The 21,840-nt window shown below is 41.7% G+C and overlaps 2 protein-coding genes across 3 annotated transcripts in view; one reads left to right on the top strand and one right to left on the bottom strand.

The window, feature by feature from the left end:
* BANP (BTG3 associated nuclear protein) overlaps positions 1-11,363 on the bottom strand; it is a 149,637-nt gene extending 138,274 nt beyond the window's left edge. The window contains exon 1 of one of the 2 annotated variants that reach the window (XM_081017827.1): positions 11,170-11,363. The gene's annotated coding sequence lies outside the window, so the exon portion shown is untranslated. The remainder of the gene's footprint in view (positions 1-11,169) is intronic. The other variant, XM_081017826.1, reaches the window with a different exon arrangement.
* Positions 11,364-15,124: 3,761 nt separating this feature from the next.
* The window catches only part of CA5A (carbonic anhydrase 5A), a gene marked incomplete at its 5' end in the record, with an annotated part of 34,332 nt that continues 27,616 nt past the window's right edge, over positions 15,125-21,840 (top strand). The window contains one exon of the mRNA XM_081017853.1: positions 15,125-15,369. Within this exon, the coding sequence (XP_080873979.1) occupies positions 15,225-15,369 (145 nt within the window). The remainder of the gene's footprint in view (positions 15,370-21,840) is intronic.

The raw sequence follows: 21,840 nt of genomic DNA, 5'->3' as shown, positions 1-21,840 counted from the left end.
TCTTCCAAATGAGGACACTACACGGTATTGGAGGCACTTACTCAAAACACTTCTGCTGCCAAGAGATTCATTTGAAATTCGGATCACCGTGAAAACTATTGTGATTGCATTCGCTGTGGCAACATGCCCAAGTAACCTAGCAAGAGATTTAGGGCATGTGGTTGCCATTTCTATCATTTTGGCAAATTAAGTTTGCCATTTCTCAGAAGTCCTGGAAAATAGCCAGTCGTAACATAATAAAACAGCTGTGCTAGGATTACTGTTTCATATTGTCACTAACTGCAAGCTATTGGAAGCCCTGCCCTGAACTTGAAGGGAAAGAATATTTCAATCCATGCATTAAGAAAAGGGAAAGAACAAGTCAAAATCCCCCACCCTCCGCTTTTCATCTTCCTTTACTCGTAAGAAAATCAAAATTCACACAGATTAACACAATACATGTCCCGCAATTTAAAGTAATATTGACATATGTATGCATGTGTATTTTACAATCACCATACTGCAGGTTCTGGTGAGCAACAAGAGAGTCCAAAATCATATAAAGTTGTAGTCAGTGTTCCACATGCAGAGCAGTTCACCAAGAGGTCACACCAATTTTTACAGTGTCCTTTTATCCTTGGGTTTTTAGCTTGAAGTTTAAGCTTCAATTTGAAAATGTACTGTTCATCCTGGGTATTTATGTTTAAAAGATAACCCAGATATTATTTAGGATAAATTGCATTCCCTGCTTACTTGCATTCCAGTCTATCAAAGGCCTTTTCTGCAGTGACAAACACCACTATATGTTTTGTGTTTTATAATATGTTCCTCCTCTGCAATAAAATAAAATAAAATAAAATAAAATAAAATAAAATAAAATAAAATAAAATGCTTTAGTAATGGCTTATTATGCAGAGGTTGGTATTTTATTATCTCCACTAAGAGAGATAGGCAGACAGTTCTCAAGCAATGCTGGGTAATTATCAGGCTTAGGAATCAATTTTGCATCCTGCCAAGGGAGAAGAAATCAGCCTAGTCCCCTACTTTTCTTAAAAATAAAACAATTGGAAAGTATGAATCATATAAAGCATATTATAGGACTGCACATTAAGACCAGCTGGTCCTGCTCCATTTTTCAGTTTATGCTCTTCTTCATGTCAAGTACCTTTTGGAATTTTATAGGTGCACTCACAAGTGTCTCCTGCCTGATTACACAACTTTTGGAGCAAATTGGGGAATATTTGGGCTCTTGTACAGGTTCTCTTTTTGCCCAGCATATCTTGAACAGAACTTAAGAACATAAGAGCTTTCCTAAATCAGATTAAAGGTCCATAAGATGCAACCTAATGCCTCATGGAAAACCCACAGACAAGATAAAGTGCCTTTGAAATACCACATAGCAGCCTTGCCAATAGCTGTCCCAACATAGAGGACTCAATGTGGCAATGAGTTCCTGGCAGCCCCCCACCAGGAGGGCAATACATGGGACTGCTTTGGGTTACTTCCCAAAACATTTTGAAAACACTACATTGTTTTGTTACCCATGCTTAGTTTTGTTTGTTTAGTTATAAGAAAGGCATTTCCCCTCCTTTTCATGGTAAGATGATTTTTATGCATAAGATTGGTTTATCCATTTCAAATTCAACTTGGTACCATATGCGGATAGCACTCAGCTGAGTCTTTTTCCCAATTCAAGAAATCTTGCCTTGGGCTTTGTCACAGATGTGTTTTCCACACTTTGCTCCAAAGCCACAAAAATAGCTTATTATTCTATGCAGTACTGAGGTGTTTGCTTTTCATTTTAATGAAAACTGAAAATTATTTCAATTTCATTAAGTGTCCGAAGGCCAAGAAAAATTGGGCCTGAGTTGATTTGTGAGCTGTCAGTTATCCATTCCTTACTGGAACCTCAATCCTAAAAACATATGCAACTTGGCAATAAGCTCTTAAACTGAACTAACTTTCAACCAAGCATGCTTTGGGTCACAGTTTAAAGAAAAAATCAAAATCCATGAAAATCATCAGGTATTCGGCAAATGACATCATTGGGATGTATCACACAGAATTCTATCAATTTACATCTTCTGACCATCTCCACATTTTGTAAAACTGAAATGACAGTTTATATGAGGGGTGGAGAATGTTTGGCCTAGGAGCAGAATGAACACTCTAGGGCTCTCTACCAGGCCCTAAGAAATCTTCCCAGGCCCCACACTTCTTTCAACAAGCCACCCCTTAGCAGATCTTATCCAGGCATTTAAGTGCTTTTGCAAAACTGGAATGTGTCCCATACCCCTCAACTGCCCCAGTTGAAATGTGACATCCCCATTTTGGGTGCCATGCCCTCAGTAGAAACCATGAGCCCTCACAAGGCCAGAATGTTTGCCATTGTACAAAGATGAGAGTTGCATCTGTCGGTCCACCCTACTTCACCTCTTGCCCCACCTATCACTATCGTGTTCTGCCCCCCACTCCTACCCTGGGGGTTACCTACAAGGAAATGCAGTCCTCAGCCTGAAAAATAGCTTACATACCAAGGTAAGAGAACACTAACAGCGAACCCAGGAGCAGGCATGCAAGTCTGTTGCAGAGAAATAGAGGGTCTTGTGTCACCATTGAGGTTTAAGGAATTGTAAGCTTCAATCCCCAATACATTCACTAGGGCATGGGTGGGCCCAATCGCCTTCTAAATCCAGCCCACGGACGGTCCAGGAATCAGCGTGTTTTTACACAAGTAGAATGCGTCCTTTTATTTAAAATGCATCTCTGCATTATTTGTGGGACCTGCCTGGTGTTTTTACATGATTGGATGTGTGCTTTTACTTAAATAGCATCTCTGGGTTATTTGTGGGGCATAGGAATTCGTTCATTTTTTTTTTTTCAAAATATAGTCTGGCCCTCCATAAGGTCTGAGGGACAGTGGACCGGCCTCCTGCTGAAAAAGTTTGCTGGCCCTGCGAATAGAGAGTATGTCTGTTCTGCGGGATTTACTTCTGAAGAAGCATGTTTAAGGTTTCCTAGTTAGCATGGTGTAAACATATGTGGGCTAAAGCCCACAATATATTTCACAAAAGCAGAAAAGGTCAATGAATACTCATGCTGTCATATTTTTGGCGGCTTTAAAAATCTGGGTCGGGATCCATATTTACAACAATGTCTCTGTCTATTAACTTTGGTTCCAAGTGACAGCTATAACAGTAATAGAAATATAGGGGGAAAGTCTAATAAATTCTGTACATCCTTCACAGCTGCCATCCTTTGCTGTTTTAAGGGTAAAAAACATGAGTAGAGAGAGATCCCGGGCACCTGGGGACAATGGCCTCTGCTTTTTCAGTGTGGGCACCTAAATTCTTGATCATGTCATCTAAGAATCTGTAATTATTTCCTATTCCAAAATAAAACTAGGTATCAAAAGCCATATCAGTTTAAAAATAGAACTGCCCAAACATTTTCACAGCTTAAAAAGTGCAATCATAACATTCTGTCAACATCTTAATCCAAAAAACTATACTCAGCATTTGAAATCTGTCACAGTTATTCTAAAACATACAAAATAAACTAAAATTAATAAAAAGAAGCTACGTGTCAAGATACAAAGGTTTTTCCAGTACTTAAAGGGTATTTAATAGAAGTGTAATTCTTGCCTTTTCTAGTCACATAACTAACTGCCTTCCGAACCAATTTTCTTCTATCATGCATGTTTGTGGTACTGTAGTAATTTACTGCACAAACAGAAATTCTTTCCTGGTATTAAAAAAAAAAAAAAAAAGATGAAATAAGTCCAGTGAGAAGTGAGAATTTATGAACATTCTAACACATAGCTGTCATGGTTATTCAATGCATCATTTTTCCTTTCCCAGGCACCAATTGACAGCCAAATCTTCCTTTAGTAGCCCACTTGCCCTTCATCCAGCTCTGACATAAACAGCTAAGAACGCTCTTTTACAAACCCAGTCACCTCTGTGATTTGTTCTAACTTTATAAACCTTACACTTGGCTCCTATCGGCAGACCTGTTGGCAGCTAGATCTTAGTCATCTCATGCTAGCCCATTGCTCCCTAACCAATTACATCATATTTCAACATATTGTAACATTGATTAATAGGCATAACATAATAAAAAGCAGCCCTTTAGTAAAAGAAGGTCAACCACATTGTAAGCAGGAGCCCTGCCAGTTCTCCGAGGGCCTTTTCTGCATGACTTTTAAGGGTAGAATTAAGATGTAGAACCTCAAAAGGATTCTCATTGGAAAGAGAGATTTCATGCTACACAGGCACCCTCATAAAACTACAAAGTGGAAGCCAAACGTGTCCAGTCTCAAGATTACAGAACTGCAGTTCTTCTTAGTTTTTGCCTTCCTTCTTGCATCCATATAGCGCTATTTTTCAAATTGCTTGCATCTGGACTGGGAAAACCCTAGGCAACTAGTCATTCATGTTGGTGTTTTCTCAGTTCCGTGAGGCATTTTCCCCTAAATGTTGGCTCTTCAGAATTTAATGTGTTCTTCCAATCCTCATTTGCCTACTTCGGATTCTTACTAATTTTAATCACAACTATAATCATCAAAAATTCATCAAAAGCCTGCATAGTGCAGAACATAAATCGGCATTTAGTCTGAGACCAGAATGCCATACTGGAAGGGCCTTGGCCTGATCTGACAGAGTTGTCATGTGAAACTACACCTGTGCTTTTGGAAGCTTCTATTTACAGGCAGTACAAAGGCCTTGAGATGCCAAAAAGATACCGAGAGGCAACCAATGCCTTTTTTGGCTTACATAGATGCAGCCTACATGGAAGATATTCCCATAAAGTTCAATAGAACCTATTCCCAAGTAAGTGTTTGTGGGACTGCTGCCCAATATGTACAATATGTACTCAGGAGACTGTGGAAGAGTGTGCATTCAAGAGTGAAATCAAACCACTGGGAGAGTTACAGCATCTTCTGCGGCTGTAGAGACTGATATGAGAAAAATGTATGTTTTGCAGGTGGGGTAGATGAAGGCGTCTGGTTTCACTGCTGCAGGTGCACCAAGGCGTTTCTTCTCTCTGCACTAGGGCACTGAACAGTTTCAGAGTGGTGTTCTACACTGCTCCCCATTCAGTCACAAAGCTTACTGAGTGGTCTTTGAAGTGGTCAAGAACCCTCAACCTCTCCAAGTTGATAAATGGCAATTAAAAGAAACCATTTATCAACAACCACAGCCTCTGCACTCATTACCTCATTTTGCTTTAAGGGCAAAATACATCTACCCTATACATTCATTTGTGCAAAGTGTAATGCTATTTCACTCCTATGCAGAAATCTAAACGTGCATTATCCACTCCTTGTTATGTTCCCTGTTTATGTAAGGTCACTTGTGCTTCTCTGGCACTGGGGAGGTCTAAAAGGGCAAACACCATTGTAATTTTCTTAGGAACCCAATCTGCAATTTTAAATTACCGCACTTTTCCGTGTATAAAACGAAGTTTGTTTATTTTAAAATGTTAAAAATTGGGGGTTGTCTTATACACGGAATGTGTATAGGGAGGAATTGGGATTGGTTGCTGCTGCGAGCTGGAGATTGTCAGCAGCTATTGGGCATACTATTGGTGGTTGCATCAAGGGCTAGTTTTTATCGGTTGTCGCTGCGGCAATTGGTTGGGCGACTGGCAGCTTCTTCCAGCAAGGGGACAGATAGGCGGCTTTTGTCTGAGCCCCCCCCCCCCCAAAAGCTCAACAACTCTGGTCTGGGCAATCTCCCATTTTCTTAATTTGGAGTCCCCAAAAATAGGTGGCGTCTTATACATGGGGGCCGTGTTACACACAGAAAAATACGGTATACTGTGAATCTACATGGCCTTGTGGTTTGATTTGTCTCTCTTCCTGGCACCACACCAGCCCATGGACACAGGGCAACATCACCCAGTATCATCACAGGCACTGGGTCATAGGTACATAGGAAGAACACAAGCAAAACTTCTGCTCCATTTCAACCCTTTACAGAGGCTGCGGCATTAGCCTTTAATATGTACAGCCTTCAAACAGAAGTGCCCTACAAAATATTAGCAAAAAATAAGATTGTATGACTGGTGCAGAAAGGGAAGGAGTTGTGGTGGACAAATGGTTTGTATTTACCAAATGTTCTTGACCATTTAGATGTTCACAGCAAAGGCAAAGAAACATTTCTCGGCAGTCAACTTGTCTGTAAATCACAGTATTTGTACATGCTGATTGAAGTGCAAACAACCTGGATACATCTTACTTCAAATTATCCAAAGAATTTACACTAACTCTTTAAATAAAGGATCTCTTTTTAGAATGCTGCAGAAAACTAATACTTTGGGGGGATATGGGTGCTTGCCATATATGGGGGTGGGGTGGGGGTGGGCAGTGCTTGGGAGAGAACTGTAGAAACTTTAAACAAATATAGGAAGATTGCCACTTTAAAGTAGAATTCGGTGTATTCTTTTTTAGTTATTTACTAAAAAGTGTGACCATCTGACACACATTATCAATTAATAGGAGCAAGAAGAAAATGATGGTATTTTGTTTGCTGCACTCAAGAGTATCACTGTCCATCTGTGTTATGAAGATTAAACCAATGGACTGGGAGAATGACGAAGCAAGTCCCGCAATGGAACTCTGCTTAACTTTTCCCCAATGGTATTTGCATACTCCAAACCCTGACCCACATATATAGATGGGGCTGGGAGCACACAGTATCTAGAGACAGCAAAAGCCCCCCCCCCCCCCGCAATACACCTTTCGTGGGGAGGAGAGCAGAGAGGGTAAGCTCCTATCCTGTAGTGAAGTTCCGCAAAGTGTGGTATACTCTCAGGGGTATGCAAAAGGCTTTCAAAGGGTACATAGCAGAATTTGTTCTGGTCTAGATAAAATAGTATTATTAAAACTACCTCCAAGTTATCTTTGCCAGAGAAAGGGTATGCCAGTGAGACTAAACTCTCAAAAGCATTATGCGATTATTCTAAGTTTGGGAAACACAGCTGTAGGGAATCTTGTGGGACTGGAACCCAGCCCCACATGGAGAGAGAGCTGAGTTCCAGTACTTCAGCCTGCTACACAGCCTTCAGCCATCTAAAACAAACCCAAGCACTATATGCCATTACTGTTTTAGGCTGCCAAGGGCGTGCTCTCACACATTTCCAATATACTGTTTCAACACTTTAAACCATATGTCTAACCCCTTTTCACCCCAAGTTAATGAACAGTACAAAAAGAAGGAACAAAGAAGAGAAACTAAAGCTGCAATGCTTAACACACCTATAGGGAGCAGTTTTTCTTTTTATCAGAAATTTACGTATAAGTAAGCAAGGACATGAGTCTGACCAAACTGCGGGAGGCAGTGGAAGACAGGAGTGCCTGGCGTGCTCTGGTCCATGGGGTCATGAAGAGTCGGACACGACTAAACAACAACAACAAAGCAAGGAGAAGATCCAATTGCAAAAGTCACACTTGGATTCTGCATAGTTATTTTAACAATGCAGATCACTGAGCAGGGAGAACAGAAATTGCTTGTACTTGTAAATCCACTTCAGGGAATCCGAACAAAGATTATGGAGTAACTTTGCCAAACTGATTGGATTGACATCATCAAAACAAATTACACAGCATAACAGTTCTGAGTTTAAATATTTATTTTAACAAAGGTTGTGCTTTAAATATCCTTCAGAAGGTTACCAACGGTTTAAAAAAGAACCCACAAAACTGAAGCTATTTGAAAGCGATTGTTAGAGCCAATGATTGGCTAGTATGTCAAATTTGTATTGTATTATCAATATAATCAGGGATTTTTTTCAGGGGGAACCCAGGAACTCAGTTCCGGCACCTCTCAGGTGGGTGCCATTTGCCATTCTAAGGGAATGAGGGAGGTGTTCATGGTTCCAGCACCTCTTTTCCTAGAAAAATAGAACTTAATATACTGTACAGTAATACATTTGCTCCTCATAATTTTCAAGGGAAGAGCGCCATCTGGTGAAAAACCAGTATGTCCTTGCAGAATGCATCACAGGTGTCTTGAGCAGCAAAACCAAACAAACAAAACAGGTGAACTATGCAGCTGCAAATCCAAATAGGACTCTTTTGTTACACTTTTTCTGTTTAAGATGGTAAAGATGAAAGGATAATGGTGTGAACAGAAAGAAGCAGTAAATAAGAAGCAACAACATAGGAGAGATTATCTTGACCCTACACCAGTGAAAAGGAGGAATGGATCCAAGCAAAAAAGAAGTATTATTTCAGCAAGGATGGGCATAGACTAGTCTTCACAGGAATGTAGGAATTTGCCTTTTATCAGGTCAGTTTATTTGTCCATTTAGTACACTCTGGTCTTGTGTGACCAGAAGCTCTCTGAGTGGTTTCAGGCAATCAGAAGAGTCCTTCCCACCAGCATTCCCACTGACCCTGATTCAATCAAAGATTCCTCAGGGATTGAACCTGGGCATGTCTGCACACAAAGCAGGCAAATGCTACCTCTGAACTATTCTTCTGTGTACCTCCCAATTCATCAATATTCAAAGAACAGTAATCTGCCTCCTTCCCCCTAATTTATTTTTCTTATATTTATAGCCTGTCTTTCTTCCATCATGGAACCCCAAGTGGCATACATGTGGTTTGCAGGTACTGATCTGACCCAAACCTGCATGGCTCCAGCAGGGAGGGCAGTTTCATGTTCCTTTTTAGACCATAAATATATGTACAATAAATAGTATTTGCATTTCCCACAGACCCTGGTTCCAAGCAGGTTTTGCAATGGCAGCTGAACTAATTTTCTTGCTTTCAAATCCCATTTCATTGTTCGTGTGTTTGGAGTTAAGAATTTAAACAGTTTCATGCAACTGACTTCACTCTCTGGCAATGTGTAGTTTGAGGGCAAATGTTATGGCACTTAAGAAATGTAAACAGGGTGCAACAATTCACTTGTATAGTCATACCTCGGGTTGAATGTGCTTTGAGATGAGCACATTCAAGTTGCGCTCCGCGGCAACTCGGAAGTAACGGAGCGCGTTACTTCCGGGTTTCACCACCTGCGCATGCGCAGACGCTCAAAATGACATCATGCGCATGCGCAGAAGCGGCAAAAGGCGACGCGTACGTGTGCAGATGTGCTATCGCTAGTTACGTTTGCTTTTAGATGCGAACAGCGCTCCGGAACAGATCCCGCTTGCATCTAGAGGTACCACTGTAATCCCATTTTATGACCCATGAGGATGCCTTAAGGGCTACTGTTTGCAACACTTGCCACTTCCATTTCCAGACTTATTCTGTTGCTTCTCCTGCTCTGGTTGGATAAATTGTAAGCTGCCTTTTTCTCTATTATCATATCTTCATGCATACTGAGAGCACAGTATAAACAAGTTCCGCATTATAGAAGACAGAAATACAACACATTTACATTCCACGCCTGGCATTTAACTAGGTTGTGAGAAATTATCTAAATAATATTATGTATTAACAATCAGTTACCTATAATAAACTTGCAGCAAGCTTCATTGTGGCCCATCTCACTTTCTAATAACACTAAACAAGTTGCCTATCCCAGTTCTATGCAAAACTTGCCAGTTACAACCTTGCAAAATTGTAAAGTAGCCTGGAGATCACTGAAGTTTAGCTTATATCAACAATGGGGAGTGAGAGCCTAGAAAACATGTGCTTGCCCTACAGCAAGCATAGGGAACCTGTGGCCCTCCAGGAGATTTTGTTGGATTACAACTTCCATCCTCCCAAATGAACATCCAGAGGGCCAAAGATTCCCTATCCTTGTCCTAAAACTAGATTATGTATTGTATTCACGTCAAGCTTAATCAAAAGGAGTGCATTCACTTAAAGTCCAGCCAAGGATAAATATGGTTACAAAATATTAAACATGTTTTCATTGGATTTTTCTTTGCATCGTGTCACAATCAAAATTTCACGTGGTTGTTGTTCCAACATGTGCACATTACTGAAATTGTAACGTTCAATTAGCCTTTTGACAATAACTGAACAAGTGTAAAAAAATTTCATCAGGTTAAAATGGACGAAACCTGGCAATGAAACATTGGTAGCAAAGGACGAATCTCGGAGTTAATAAGAGGAAGACTACAAAACAGAGGTAGTTTGAATGTGTTTCTAAACATTATCCACTCAGACTCCATCATGACAAGATGAATTTTAAGTATCCTATTATCATTATTATTAAGTTCTAAGGTTGGGAGATCCCGTGTGTGTGTGTGTGTGTACACATACTGAAAAACAGAAATACAACAGAAACAGCAAATAATCAAAAACAAGCAAGCCAAATGCTTCTCAGAACAGAGCAATCTTCAAGTGATGACAAAATGTTGTCAGGGAGGTAGCTGATACTCCAGAGCCCAGGCACAGCAACAGAACAAACCCTTGGTGGCAGGACTGACACCAGGCTTCTGCAAGCTAAAATACCCCATTGATATGTAAATAAATATATTTAAGTGGCTTCCCACCAAATTAAGGACACATTTTCAACCTATTCAAATTTGCTTTTACTCAATCACACATGCTTGTTGTGGTTTTCCACTTCCTATACTACAATCCACCTTGAACACTGTTCTTCTGTGGGAAAGCAGATTAGATTATAACCTTATCTCTGTGTTGTGTCCAGTAGGTATGCATGCCCTTCCGGGCAAGGATCTGTATTTTGTTGCTGTTGTTGTTTTAAAAAAAGGCACCAGCACACGCGCTGATGAAACCATAAGGATCAATCAATATTATCTAGAAAATCAAAAAGTTGCAACCCTACGTTTTTAAACGAGTAATTTTACCCGTGTAAAAAAAAAGCGAATTATTGAGGTATGCAAATATATGCAAATCAGGAAGCTAACAGACAGATACACGCACACATATTTAACATTTATAATCCTAAATAAATGGTGTCTTATCATCTAAATTCGTGCAAGGCGGTGGGGCGGTGAGAGATAAGCAGGGAAATCCCGCCTCCCGTTCCAGGAGGGGAGGGGCCAAGCGGCTCGCGGCGGCGCGGGGGGGGAGTGAGAGGCTGAGAGTGAAGCCCCGCCCCTCGCTCGCCCTCCTCCCGCCTCCCCCTCGCGGCCCAGCGGCCGAGGCGCTGTGAGGGAAACCGAGCGGGTTTTCCGGCGTCGTGAGGGAGCCGCGCGAGGCCCGCGCCGAGGAGCTCCAACCCGAGCCAGCCGCCCAGCCGCGGGGGAGAGCGAGGTTACCGTTTGCCTTGCCGAATTCTCGTGGTGTTTGGTCGGGCGGCTGCGATAATGGCGTCCTTCCTCGCGAGAGATCCTCCGGAGTCGCCACTGCGCAGGCGCCACAAAGCCCCGCCGCTCTCCTTCGACTGCCTCGAGGCGCCGCGCACGCGCGCTGAAGGGCTCCTACCTTTGGTCCACGGCAGCCAACCCAACGCCAGAGCCTCCAGCCGGCGAGCGGCTGGACTACGCGTCCCGGAGGGCCTTGCGCGCGGGGGAACTCCCGTGAAGCTCGCTTCTCCCGAGGCATGCTGGGAGATGTAGTAACCAGGGAAATAAGAAGTGGACGCTGGGGAGTGTAGTTGTAAAGCTCAATGATGCTTTCGGCTCAGAGTTTGAAAGCTTGAGGCCACCAGGCGGCAGAAATAAAGCAGAGCGATGGTTAGGTCATGTTTTCACGGATTGTCATTCCCGCCAAATATTGCTCAAAGCCTCAATAAGCGTGTAGCGTGGTTTTGTATATATGATGTGTGTGTGGCTCAAACACATAGACAGAGACAGATACATTACATATACAGGGAGAGAGACATAATTATTTTCATTTTATCACATTAATACCCTGCCTTTCTTCCAAGGGCCTCAAGCTGGCATTCACTGTTCTCCCTCTTCCCATTTTATCTGCACAACAAACCTGTGACGTAGGTTAGGCTGAGAAACAGCGATTTTCCCCAGGTCACCGAGTGAGCTTCACGACTGAGTGGGGACTGGAATCATAGTCTCCCATATCTTAATCCTATACATTGAACAACAAGGAGAAACTGGCTTGGTGTTAAAACCAGTCAGAATTGTGGCAGAAGGTCTAGCTCTGTGACAGAGCACCTACTTTACATGCAAAAGGTCCCAGGGCTGGGAAAGGCTCCTGTCTGAAAACTTGGAAAGCTGGTGCTGGTCAGTAAGAAAGCAAAATAATTTATCTTGTAGCACCTTAAAGGTGAACAAATTTAGTACAACGTAAGCTTTTGTACAAATACCATTCTGTTTTTATTTTATTTGCTTATTTAACAAGACTTATAGACCACTTAAAAAAATAAATACATAAAAATCTCTAAGGCATTTACAAAGCCAGGTAGACAAATTGTCTAGCCATGTTTCTATATGCAGCACACTCTTACTCATGTTTACTCATGAAGTAAATCTCCCTAGGATAGCAGCACCACATCCAGTGCCATTCATCTGAAGCACATGGTTGCCCCCCCAAAAAAAAAACACTCCAGGGAACTATGGTTTACCCCTCACACAACTAAATAGCCAGCACATTTAAGAAACTACAGTTTCCAGGATTATTCAGGGGAAGCCATGTGCTGTAAATGTAGGTTGTGGGTGTAACTCTAGAGCTCCTAGGTAAAGAGCTGGAGCTGGAAGCGTGGTATCTCATGCAAAATAATAATAATTGAAATGGCATCTGCAAATGGCCAGAACAGGGATAGCAATTTGCAAGGCAAGTGTAGCAAGAAAAGGGTACTGTTTCTGGTAAACTGGGACAGCTGGTGCGTATGTTGAATTATGTATACAAATGTAACTGAACTGCAGCTTCCCACTGTGATTCATTGTCTTTTGGCCTCGCTGGTTACAAATTCGGAGAGAGGGGGAACTATGTGGCATCATAAAAGGCTAACAATTCAGCATAACCTTTCATGGGCTACAGTCCACTTCATGAGAATGACAGTTCACATATCTATTGATGGGAATTCTCATCTACAGAAACTTACAAGGTCCCTCCAACTTCTACACCTAATAACTGCAAATAAAACTTCATGTAGATTTTATTCCTCAACATGTATTATGCCATACTAGATTTGTTGATGTTTTAAGTTTCTGTCAACCATGGCAGGACCCTTGGATTCTCTGCTTTTCCCAAGCAAATCAGTGTTTGACAAACACTGTCCATAACCTCGTTTATCAGTTCAAGGCATTTTTAAATATTATTATTCAAAGCAAATTCTATATACCCGGTGTATAATTTAAGGCAGTGCTTTTTTTCTTTTTTTAAAAAATGTTTAGGGATACTCTCGTTTTCCTACTCATATTGAAATACTGTCCCTCAATGAGGCCAAACTTAGATTCACAAAATGTTTAGGGGGTATGCGTACCTCTGCGTACCCCCGGGGGGAAGCACCAATTTAATGTAAAAAATTAACTCTCGGTGCACACAGTTTTGCAAAGGGTCAGTGCAAAGGTTGCCCCATGTAAAGAGGTCAAAAAATCATACATGTTCACAATCTGTAGTAATTTCCTGTGTAACCTGTAGCAGATCTACAGATATAGAGCAGAAAAAGATAGAAAAGAAATCTTGTCATAAACAGTTAACATTTTTATATAGCATGAGTGAATGTATAGCAGATTGTGACAGTTCAAAGCATTACATGTGTATTATTAATAAAAAAAATATAAAATTTATAAAAATTTATAAGGTGCCAAAGTTTTCCAGGCACTGTACAAAGGTTTAAAAAAAATTGTCCTTTCCATCAAGTTTATAATATAAGATACATGAGAGAAAAGGAAGGTGAGGTGGGGAAGGAAAACAAGCAAATTGAGGCCCCAGTTCTTAAGACATTCTTAGGCTGCATTCACACAACATTTTATTCTGGAATCAGTAGACACAGAGTACTTAATTTTTCTTTGTGGTCCACACTCAGTCTGCAATCCCACCCCAAAAAGCATTTCTTGGGAAATTGGTTCCATTCTGAAATCCTTCTAGTGAAGCAAAGTCCCCAACAAACACAGAAAGCAATAAAATGTGAAGTGATGTTGCCAGGGATCTTTGTTGAACAAGACTTGGCTTGTGAGTAAGCATTATAAAAGGATCTTGGCCTTGAGTTCTGCTCCCAACTAATTGCAGAAGAGCAGTGACAGTGACTCCAAAGGGGTTTGGTGTGGAAGGGAGCAACCTTTGTCTTCACCTTTCTCAATTGCCAACATTGCAACAGTTCTCTCCTCCACCAAGACCATCCCATCCATAATGTTATGAGTTTGCAGGGTCAGCCTGGATGGGACCTTGGGTCCCCCTCCAGAATCTGCAATTCTGCATCTGTGAAGGTAGAATGTATAGGGGGAAACCAACCAAACCATTTCCTTCTTTCAAGGTAATGGTTTGGACTGACTAGTTAAATAGCACAATTTAGCATAACCAAAAAAGTTGCTCACAGAACAAATAGGTGAGCCTTTCCTGCACCCCCTCACCTAAGCAGACTATAAGTGAAAAATATACCAGTAGTCTCTGTGTGTGATACATATATATAGATATGTACATATATGAAAACAGTAGCTACAGACACAGAGACAGGTCTTGCTCTGTGCTGGGGCTCCCCTGGAAACCTAAAGGGAAAGCAATATCTATGGCAATGTTAATGCAGTGAGCCCCACTATCCTATGCTCAGGTTGTATACATGGGTAAATAAAACCATATATCCTAAAGACACCACAGTCTCCACTGACACTCATTCCCCAAAAAATGAACACTGGGTAAGCACTTGGAACCCGCAGAGTCTCTCACTGCTCAGGGATTGCAGTGGTGTGTAACAATATTCGTACCATTGCCCCCCTCTACAAGTACTTTGTCCTTCATCTGCCTGTTTGCCATCTGTAAACAGTGTGGATGGATACTGAACAAACAACACTATCTTTAAAAAGAAGCAAAAGAAAAGTAAGGTATGCAAATCACTAAAGCATCACACAGGACTCTGCAGAAGAATGCCCTGCGCAAGGCAGGGAATTTATTTGGGCCATTTCTATATGCAAAACTCACAGGCAGCAGCTAGTGAGTCCAGCCTCTCCACCAAAAATTAGAACCAATGAAGAATCCAGCTGTGGGATGGGTTGAAATTTAACTATCTGTTTGGCTCCCCCCACCACCACCACCACCAAATGGGTGTGCCCCTGGGTGATCAGAATAGTTCATAAACAGAACTGGGTTTATTCAAGTCCGATCACTCATAGCATATTATTCCAGCTTTGCGTTGGGAGAGCACTCGTTCCTCTGGCTATATAGACCCTGCAGGAGGCCTTGGTGCTGGTCCAAAATGGTCTTTCTGACCAAGCTGAAGGTAACGAACATGACACATTTCAGCAAGCAGCTGACAACTCTCTGGGGGCAGCATCAGCATCTGATACCAGCCAGGACATGCAGCTTGGCCACTTGTACTTATAAAAACAGATACGCTTCATGTAAGTATCTATATTTGTTATCCTTCTTGTTAGAAGTGAATCGCCGGCACCTGTGTGAGGATGAGGCAACACATAGCAGAAACTGTGAGGGTGAAAGCCATTTATGAAAGTTAAGAAAAATGGTGGTCATTATTTCAGATGAGAAAGAACCCAGAGGGAATTTTATACTGTGATTGAAACGGGGGGAAAGAAATATAATTTTGCAAGAGGGGGGAATAAAGGAGAAATTGAAGATTCACTGCCAATGTTCAGTGGACTTTCCTCCTTGCCAGCTGCATAGGAATAAAATGTCACCCTTTATGAGTTTGCTGGTACATTTGAGTTAGTAATTATTCTACAAATTGTGAGTTTGCTGAAAGCAGCAGCTGTAATGGTTATACGATATGAAATTGAATGTAAGTCATTAGCTATCTAATAGGAGCCAAACTGAATAGGAAAAAGTTTTCATTCTTGCCAGTCAGCCTGAATGCCAATGCCATAAATACTGAGCTTCTACAATATATAAGAGAGGAGGAAAATGCTAGTGTCGTGTTGCAAATAGAGAACTGTTTGGACTTAACAAGAGCTGGGTTGAAACTGCCTCTGGAGCAGAAGCTCTCTGCAGGGCTATACTTCTAAAAATGGGTGCTGGGGATGAAGCTGCCTGGAAAATACACAGAAAAACCTGTCCCGCAATTCTAAAGGTGCAAGTGCAGGCTGTGGTTGATCAGTGGAGCAAAAATGCATTCTGTGCATGCTCAGAGTAATTTCCATCTTTATGATTAGCCCACGTGTTCTGCAGCTTTCTTAACTGGATTTTGTACTGGCTCGGATGAAACCTGACCGCAGGTGAATAATTTCCCCCCAGACTCAGCTTTCCATCTTTAAAATGGGGGTGTGCACAACCCACCTCATAAGATTTCTTATGAGAATGAGGGAGCTAATTACTTGTGAAGAATTTTGCTCCATAATAAATGACTGCTTCTTGAAGGAGGATTAGGTGTGCGAAGTAATTGGTGTGTTTGTTCTAGAGAATGAGAGATGGTGTAATACCACATTATTGTTGATACTTGGGCAATGTCACACTTTTTCTAAATGTCCATCCTTGTGTTCCTCTACATTGATTCGTCTTTTTTGACAAGCGGCAGGAAAAGTTAAGCTTAATGTTTCTGTAGTGTTCCTTGCTGAAATCCCCAATGTGGAATCTTCAGACAACATGCTTGGTGCCCACCAAGGTCACCTTTACTTCCTTCTTTTAATGTAATGGGTATTTTGTGATGCCCACAACTGTTTCCTAGATTTCCAAATGTGCCCAAGAAAGTGGAGAGCAAAAACCCTTTGCCATTCATTGCCTGTCTAGCAGCCAATGACAAGGAAGAAGCCAATGACAAGGAATGATATTCAGATATATACATTATTGTAAATCCTTTAGTAATATCCTTGAACTTGGAACTCTATCCCACGCTACTGTGGAGGATATTAAGAGTGATTCATTCAAGTTTGTATAAAATTTGCTGGTGCATTGTTCACTTAAGGAACCAAGCCAGCAAACTTTGGGGTGTTTTCTGACCAATGTATGCAAGATTTTCTTAAAAAGAGTTTAAATTGACAGGTTTGTGTTTCAGGAAAAACTGAAAACACAGAACAAAGCAGAACTAAATTCATTCAGAACAATGTCAATTGATAAAGTGGAACTAATTGCACTAATGATTCACATTAAGAAAAACACATTTCTTGGCAGCACAAAAGCCAAAATAAGCTGTGTGAATGATCCACAAAAATAATAATAATCCAAAATCCAGTCAGGCAGCACCTTCACAAAATAGTAAATGAACTTATAAGCTTTTGGATACAAATCAGTAAGGACATTTTTCAGTTTGGGGGCAAAATAATGAAAATAAGGTTGAGGCATTTTTGTTGGTCCTAACAAAGGTACTGCTGACTGTGGGGTTTGGAATGTTTCCTAGAAAAGATTAATCTGCAAAAACTACTACTTTTGAATAGAAAACAAGATCAAGGTTTTTAAGGACTCCTGCAACTTAAGGAGCAAAATATACAATTTCTAACCATAAAAGGTACAGCATTTCATAATTTCTGTGCTATTCTCCATCATTCCAGCCTCCCCCCACTGAGGCACAATTATTGCCAGATCTCTTTAATGCTAAAGCAAATCCACAGGAAATTTTGAGTCATTTATTCCCATCTTAGTACATGGTATGACTCAGAAGTGTGTCTGTAACAGGGAGTTTCCCCTTTCTGGCCTTTCAAAATGTTTTCTGAAACCAATGCAAACAACCTAAAAAACCTCACTTTCCATGCCCTGCTCTCAGCGCCAGAATTTTATTCAAGAAGCGTAGGTTATAATGTGATATATACAGTATATAGCTAGCTATGATGATGATTAAAAGCAACACGTCTTCTCATTTTTGCAGCCTTTGCATGCTTACTCAGAACTATATTTCAGTGATTTCAATTAAATTTATTCCCAAATGAGTGGTCTTAGGTGCGTAGGCTCATTGAGCCAAGCCCATGACAACCTTTATCTTGATCACTTACACAAGGCCCTGTAGCTCACTATTCCACTCCCATTTTATAGGTGAGAAACTGAGGAGGCTGGTCCATCAGGGTGGGGGTTGCCAAGTGGGTATTTTGTTTCTGTTGTGAATACACTTGACAGAGTCAGATTTATTTGTGTGAACTACCGGTAATGGGACGCGGGTGGCCACAGAGCATAGGACTTGCTGATCAGAAGGTCGGAGGGTCGAATCCCCGCAACAGGGTGAGCTTCCGTTGCTCAGTCCCATCTCCTGCCAACCTAGCAGTTTGAAAGCACGTCAAAGTGCAAGTAGATAAATAGGTACCGCTCCGGCGGGAAGGTAAACAGCATTTCCATGCACTAATCTGGTTCGCCAGAAGTGGCTTAGTCATGGTGGCCACATGACCCGGAAGCTGTATGCCAGCTCCGTCGGCCAATAAAGCGAGATGAGCATCGCAACCCCAGAGTCGGCCACGACTTGACCTAATGGTCAGGGGTCCCTTTACCTTTAACTTTACCGGTAATAGGGCCCCCCATGTGGACTGCGCACAGGGCACCACAGATCATAAAGCCACCACTGGTGGTCTGACTCATTGTATGTTCCAAACATAAGAGTAAAAAAAGTAGAGCAGCATCCATGGTGCAAAGGCCTCCTGAAATAAATCCATTTGAACCTGATGCCTGAAATTTGCACTCTCAGATCCATCCAGCCCTGTATTCCCTTTCCCATAGCATCTAAGGCAGGTAATTCCCTGCACCCACATGGCCTAGATTTTCTCTGAGCACTCTCCAAAGACCAGCATGTCCAATGCAGGCCACATTTACACTAATCCAAGAAATCTGACTTGATCCACCTCTCGTTGTCTTTTCCAACCTGGTGATCTCTAGATGGTTTGGATTTTTATCCAGTTTCTCCCAATACTTCAGCCTAACAAGCAGCTCAGCCAGATCCGCAATATATCACCCCCACCTTCGGAACAACTTGCTGTTCCTGCATCCTCCCCACCTGGCACTTCTATTTCAAGCACATTTTGGGCAGGAGAAAACAACTTTGCCCTCCCTGTCTTCAGGCAACCAAGTGACAGTCAGATGCCTCCAGGCAGACAATGTGATTATACTGCATGGCCAACCCCACCCATCTCTGTTGTTTGTTATCCTAAGTCAGCCTTCCCCAACACAGAGCCCTCCAGATGTTTTGGACTAGAACTCCCATCATCCCCAGCCATTGCAGCCATATGATGCTGAGACTGATGGGAGCTGTAGTACATTGTCTATGAAGAGGACACCAGCCTGCCAAAGCCTGTCCTTAGCCACACCTGGGTCTGTTGGACCTAATAAAAGAGGCACTGAGATAATGGGAATACAAGCACTGTTGATGTGCTGGATGTTGTCATGATTGCCAGAAGTATGTCAATCCCTTCTCAGTTCCACTGTCTGGAGGTCACACAATGTTAATAGGAACTTTAAAGCATTTTTTAAAAAACGCACCTGCTTTTCAGCCAAAAAAAGGCCTCCAGAGTGGTTTCCAGATGTCAGTGATAAGACAGTCCCTGCCCTCAGGCTTACAATCTAAAAGACATGAGACAAAAATAAAGGGATTTGGCAAGGATGCGGAAGAGGGAAAAGGCAAACTTGGTGCTTGCAGATGGGGGTAGAGAGTGACTTGTATTGCAAATGGGTTGTTCAGATCTCCTGTATCACATCATTACATCACTCGGATATCAGCTGTGCTTGGATGTAAAAAGGCCCTGTAGAAACTGCCCTTTTCCTTAATACCACTCCTATCTATGCTGAGTGGGGTCAGGAATGGCAACAGCGCTGAGTCATCCTACATGCCGCTTCTGAATTCATATGTTTATGTCCTCTCTCCTCTTTCATTTTTCACAGGCAATGCTGCATAACAAGTTTCAGACACAGTCCAGAGCACCTTCAGATAGGATTTTTTTTTTTGCAAGGGGAGGGGTGAAAATACCGTCTGTATTTATTCTTTGTTGAGGCCTGAAAGGGATTAAAGCCTTAGTCAAGTGAAGCTGGCAATTTCCTGGTTCGAAAGAGTGACATCCTCCCAAACAGAACTCTGCCAGGCAAACAGATTATGCCGATTATGGCAAGATGTGTCTCAGCGAGAAAATGTGCTTATTATTCTTTGTACAGTGCACCTAGCGCCTTCCTGGCCTTCACAGGCAAAAAGAGAAAGGTCCTTGCCCGCAAGGAGTTTACATGTTGAACAACATAATTTGGGGTGGGTGGACTATAGTATCTTTGCCCCACTATAGATGAGTCCCTGTAGCAGACACTTTCTGAACTGGATCCCACTTCAACAGATGCATGAAGTGTTACTCTTGCTTTTCACGTATATTATACAAATCAGGAATGGAGAACCTTTTTGGGGAACTAACTTGTAGACCAACTTTTACAGGTGGGTGGGGCAATCCACTTGTCAATCACATGATGTCACTGCTTCCACATGATGGACAGGTGGGTTTTCCCTTGTCAAAATCCACTGCAGACCCCTTGATCCTGTCTAAACAAAGGGGTGGGGCGGGACTGCACAGCAGTTTCTCCAACCCATTTAAAGATCACTGCTGAAGTGGCAACCTAGTGCAGAAACTATCTACAAGACAGACAGGTTTTTTGGGTTTTGTTTTTAAAGAGGCAGATTGGATGGGTAGGGAATAGGGATGATTTGAAATATTTATGGCACTGGGAGGATATGTTGGGGATACAAAACCACCTATATTGGTTTGGACGTGCATATGAAGGAGACAAAACAACAAAGAAGCAACATATTCAGCCATATAAATTTGTTTTATGTTTGGAAATGTATCACCATGGCAATTATACTAGCTCAGCCTGTAACGAAAAGCCTCTTTGTTAGAAAGGAACAGTTTCCATTTCCCCTGCCCACATCCTATTCAGGGGTTTGTTTGTTTTGCTACAAATTTTTTTTTAAAAAAAAGTATTTTCTTTAAAAAAGCAGATGCCTCCCCCCCCCACCTCTGCCAAATATTGCAGTTTGGATCAGAGTTCTTACTCCAGCGGAAGATTTAATTGAATGCCCTTTCAGATATTTTCTAGTCACAATATTAGGCAAATATGAATTCACATTGGATGGAAAAGTACAGAGAGCTTAAAACACAACTTCACCGAGTCAAGATAATTGTGTGTCATGCTTGAATGTTGCCACTGACAAAACACAGCCCCTTATGGAAACTTACAATAGTACAAGCACACTAAAAACTGAAATCCCTGTTCCCTCCAGGTTGTTTCTTGCCTACTGAAGTTTAAGATGGGGGGGATGACCCTGAGAAAGGGCATTAATTGTCCTAATCACCATATTGAGCAGTCTCTCATAAACATAGCCACTCTTTTTTTAAAAAAACTGTATTATTCTGTCTGCCCTTCACTGTAATAAGTGCTACTTCTACTTTTGGGGACTTCGGGCCAGACAAATATTACAACATACCCACTGTCTGTATTTGCTATGTTCATTGTTATTATTTAACCCATTTATCCCACCTATTTGCTCCTCTGGCTTTTTGGGGGAACAGATACACCTCCTGCTGCTTTTAGAAAATAATTATTTCTGTTTACTTTCTTTGGACTACCTTCTTCCGCTTGTGCTGTCAGTAAGCAACCTGCCAGATAACACAGAAATCTGTCAGATGGCAAGCAGCCAGGAAAAGCAGCACATTCATCGCTTGCTACATGAAGAGGAAAGTTTGTTACTCATGACTTTTTGTTACTGTTTCACACACTCACTATGAAATGGATAATTTTACTAGGTATGTAGTTTTGAACCACTCTACTGCTACAACTTGTTGATTTCAGCAGTGTGGGCAAAAACCAGTTTCCTGTCTATCCACATGATAAGGGAATCCCAGGAGTGATCATCTGTCCTCAGCTATTTGCGTAGGTAGACAGAACACAACTGCTCTTATCAGTTAATGGTGCAA

The sequence above is a fragment of the Podarcis pityusensis genome (genome assembly GCF_964106645.2).
Source record: "Podarcis pityusensis genome assembly, chromosome: 8".
In the NCBI taxonomy this organism is placed as follows: Eukaryota; Metazoa; Chordata; class Lepidosauria; order Squamata; family Lacertidae; genus Podarcis; species Podarcis pityusensis.
This window is presented reverse-complemented; position numbering and strand designations above follow the sequence as displayed.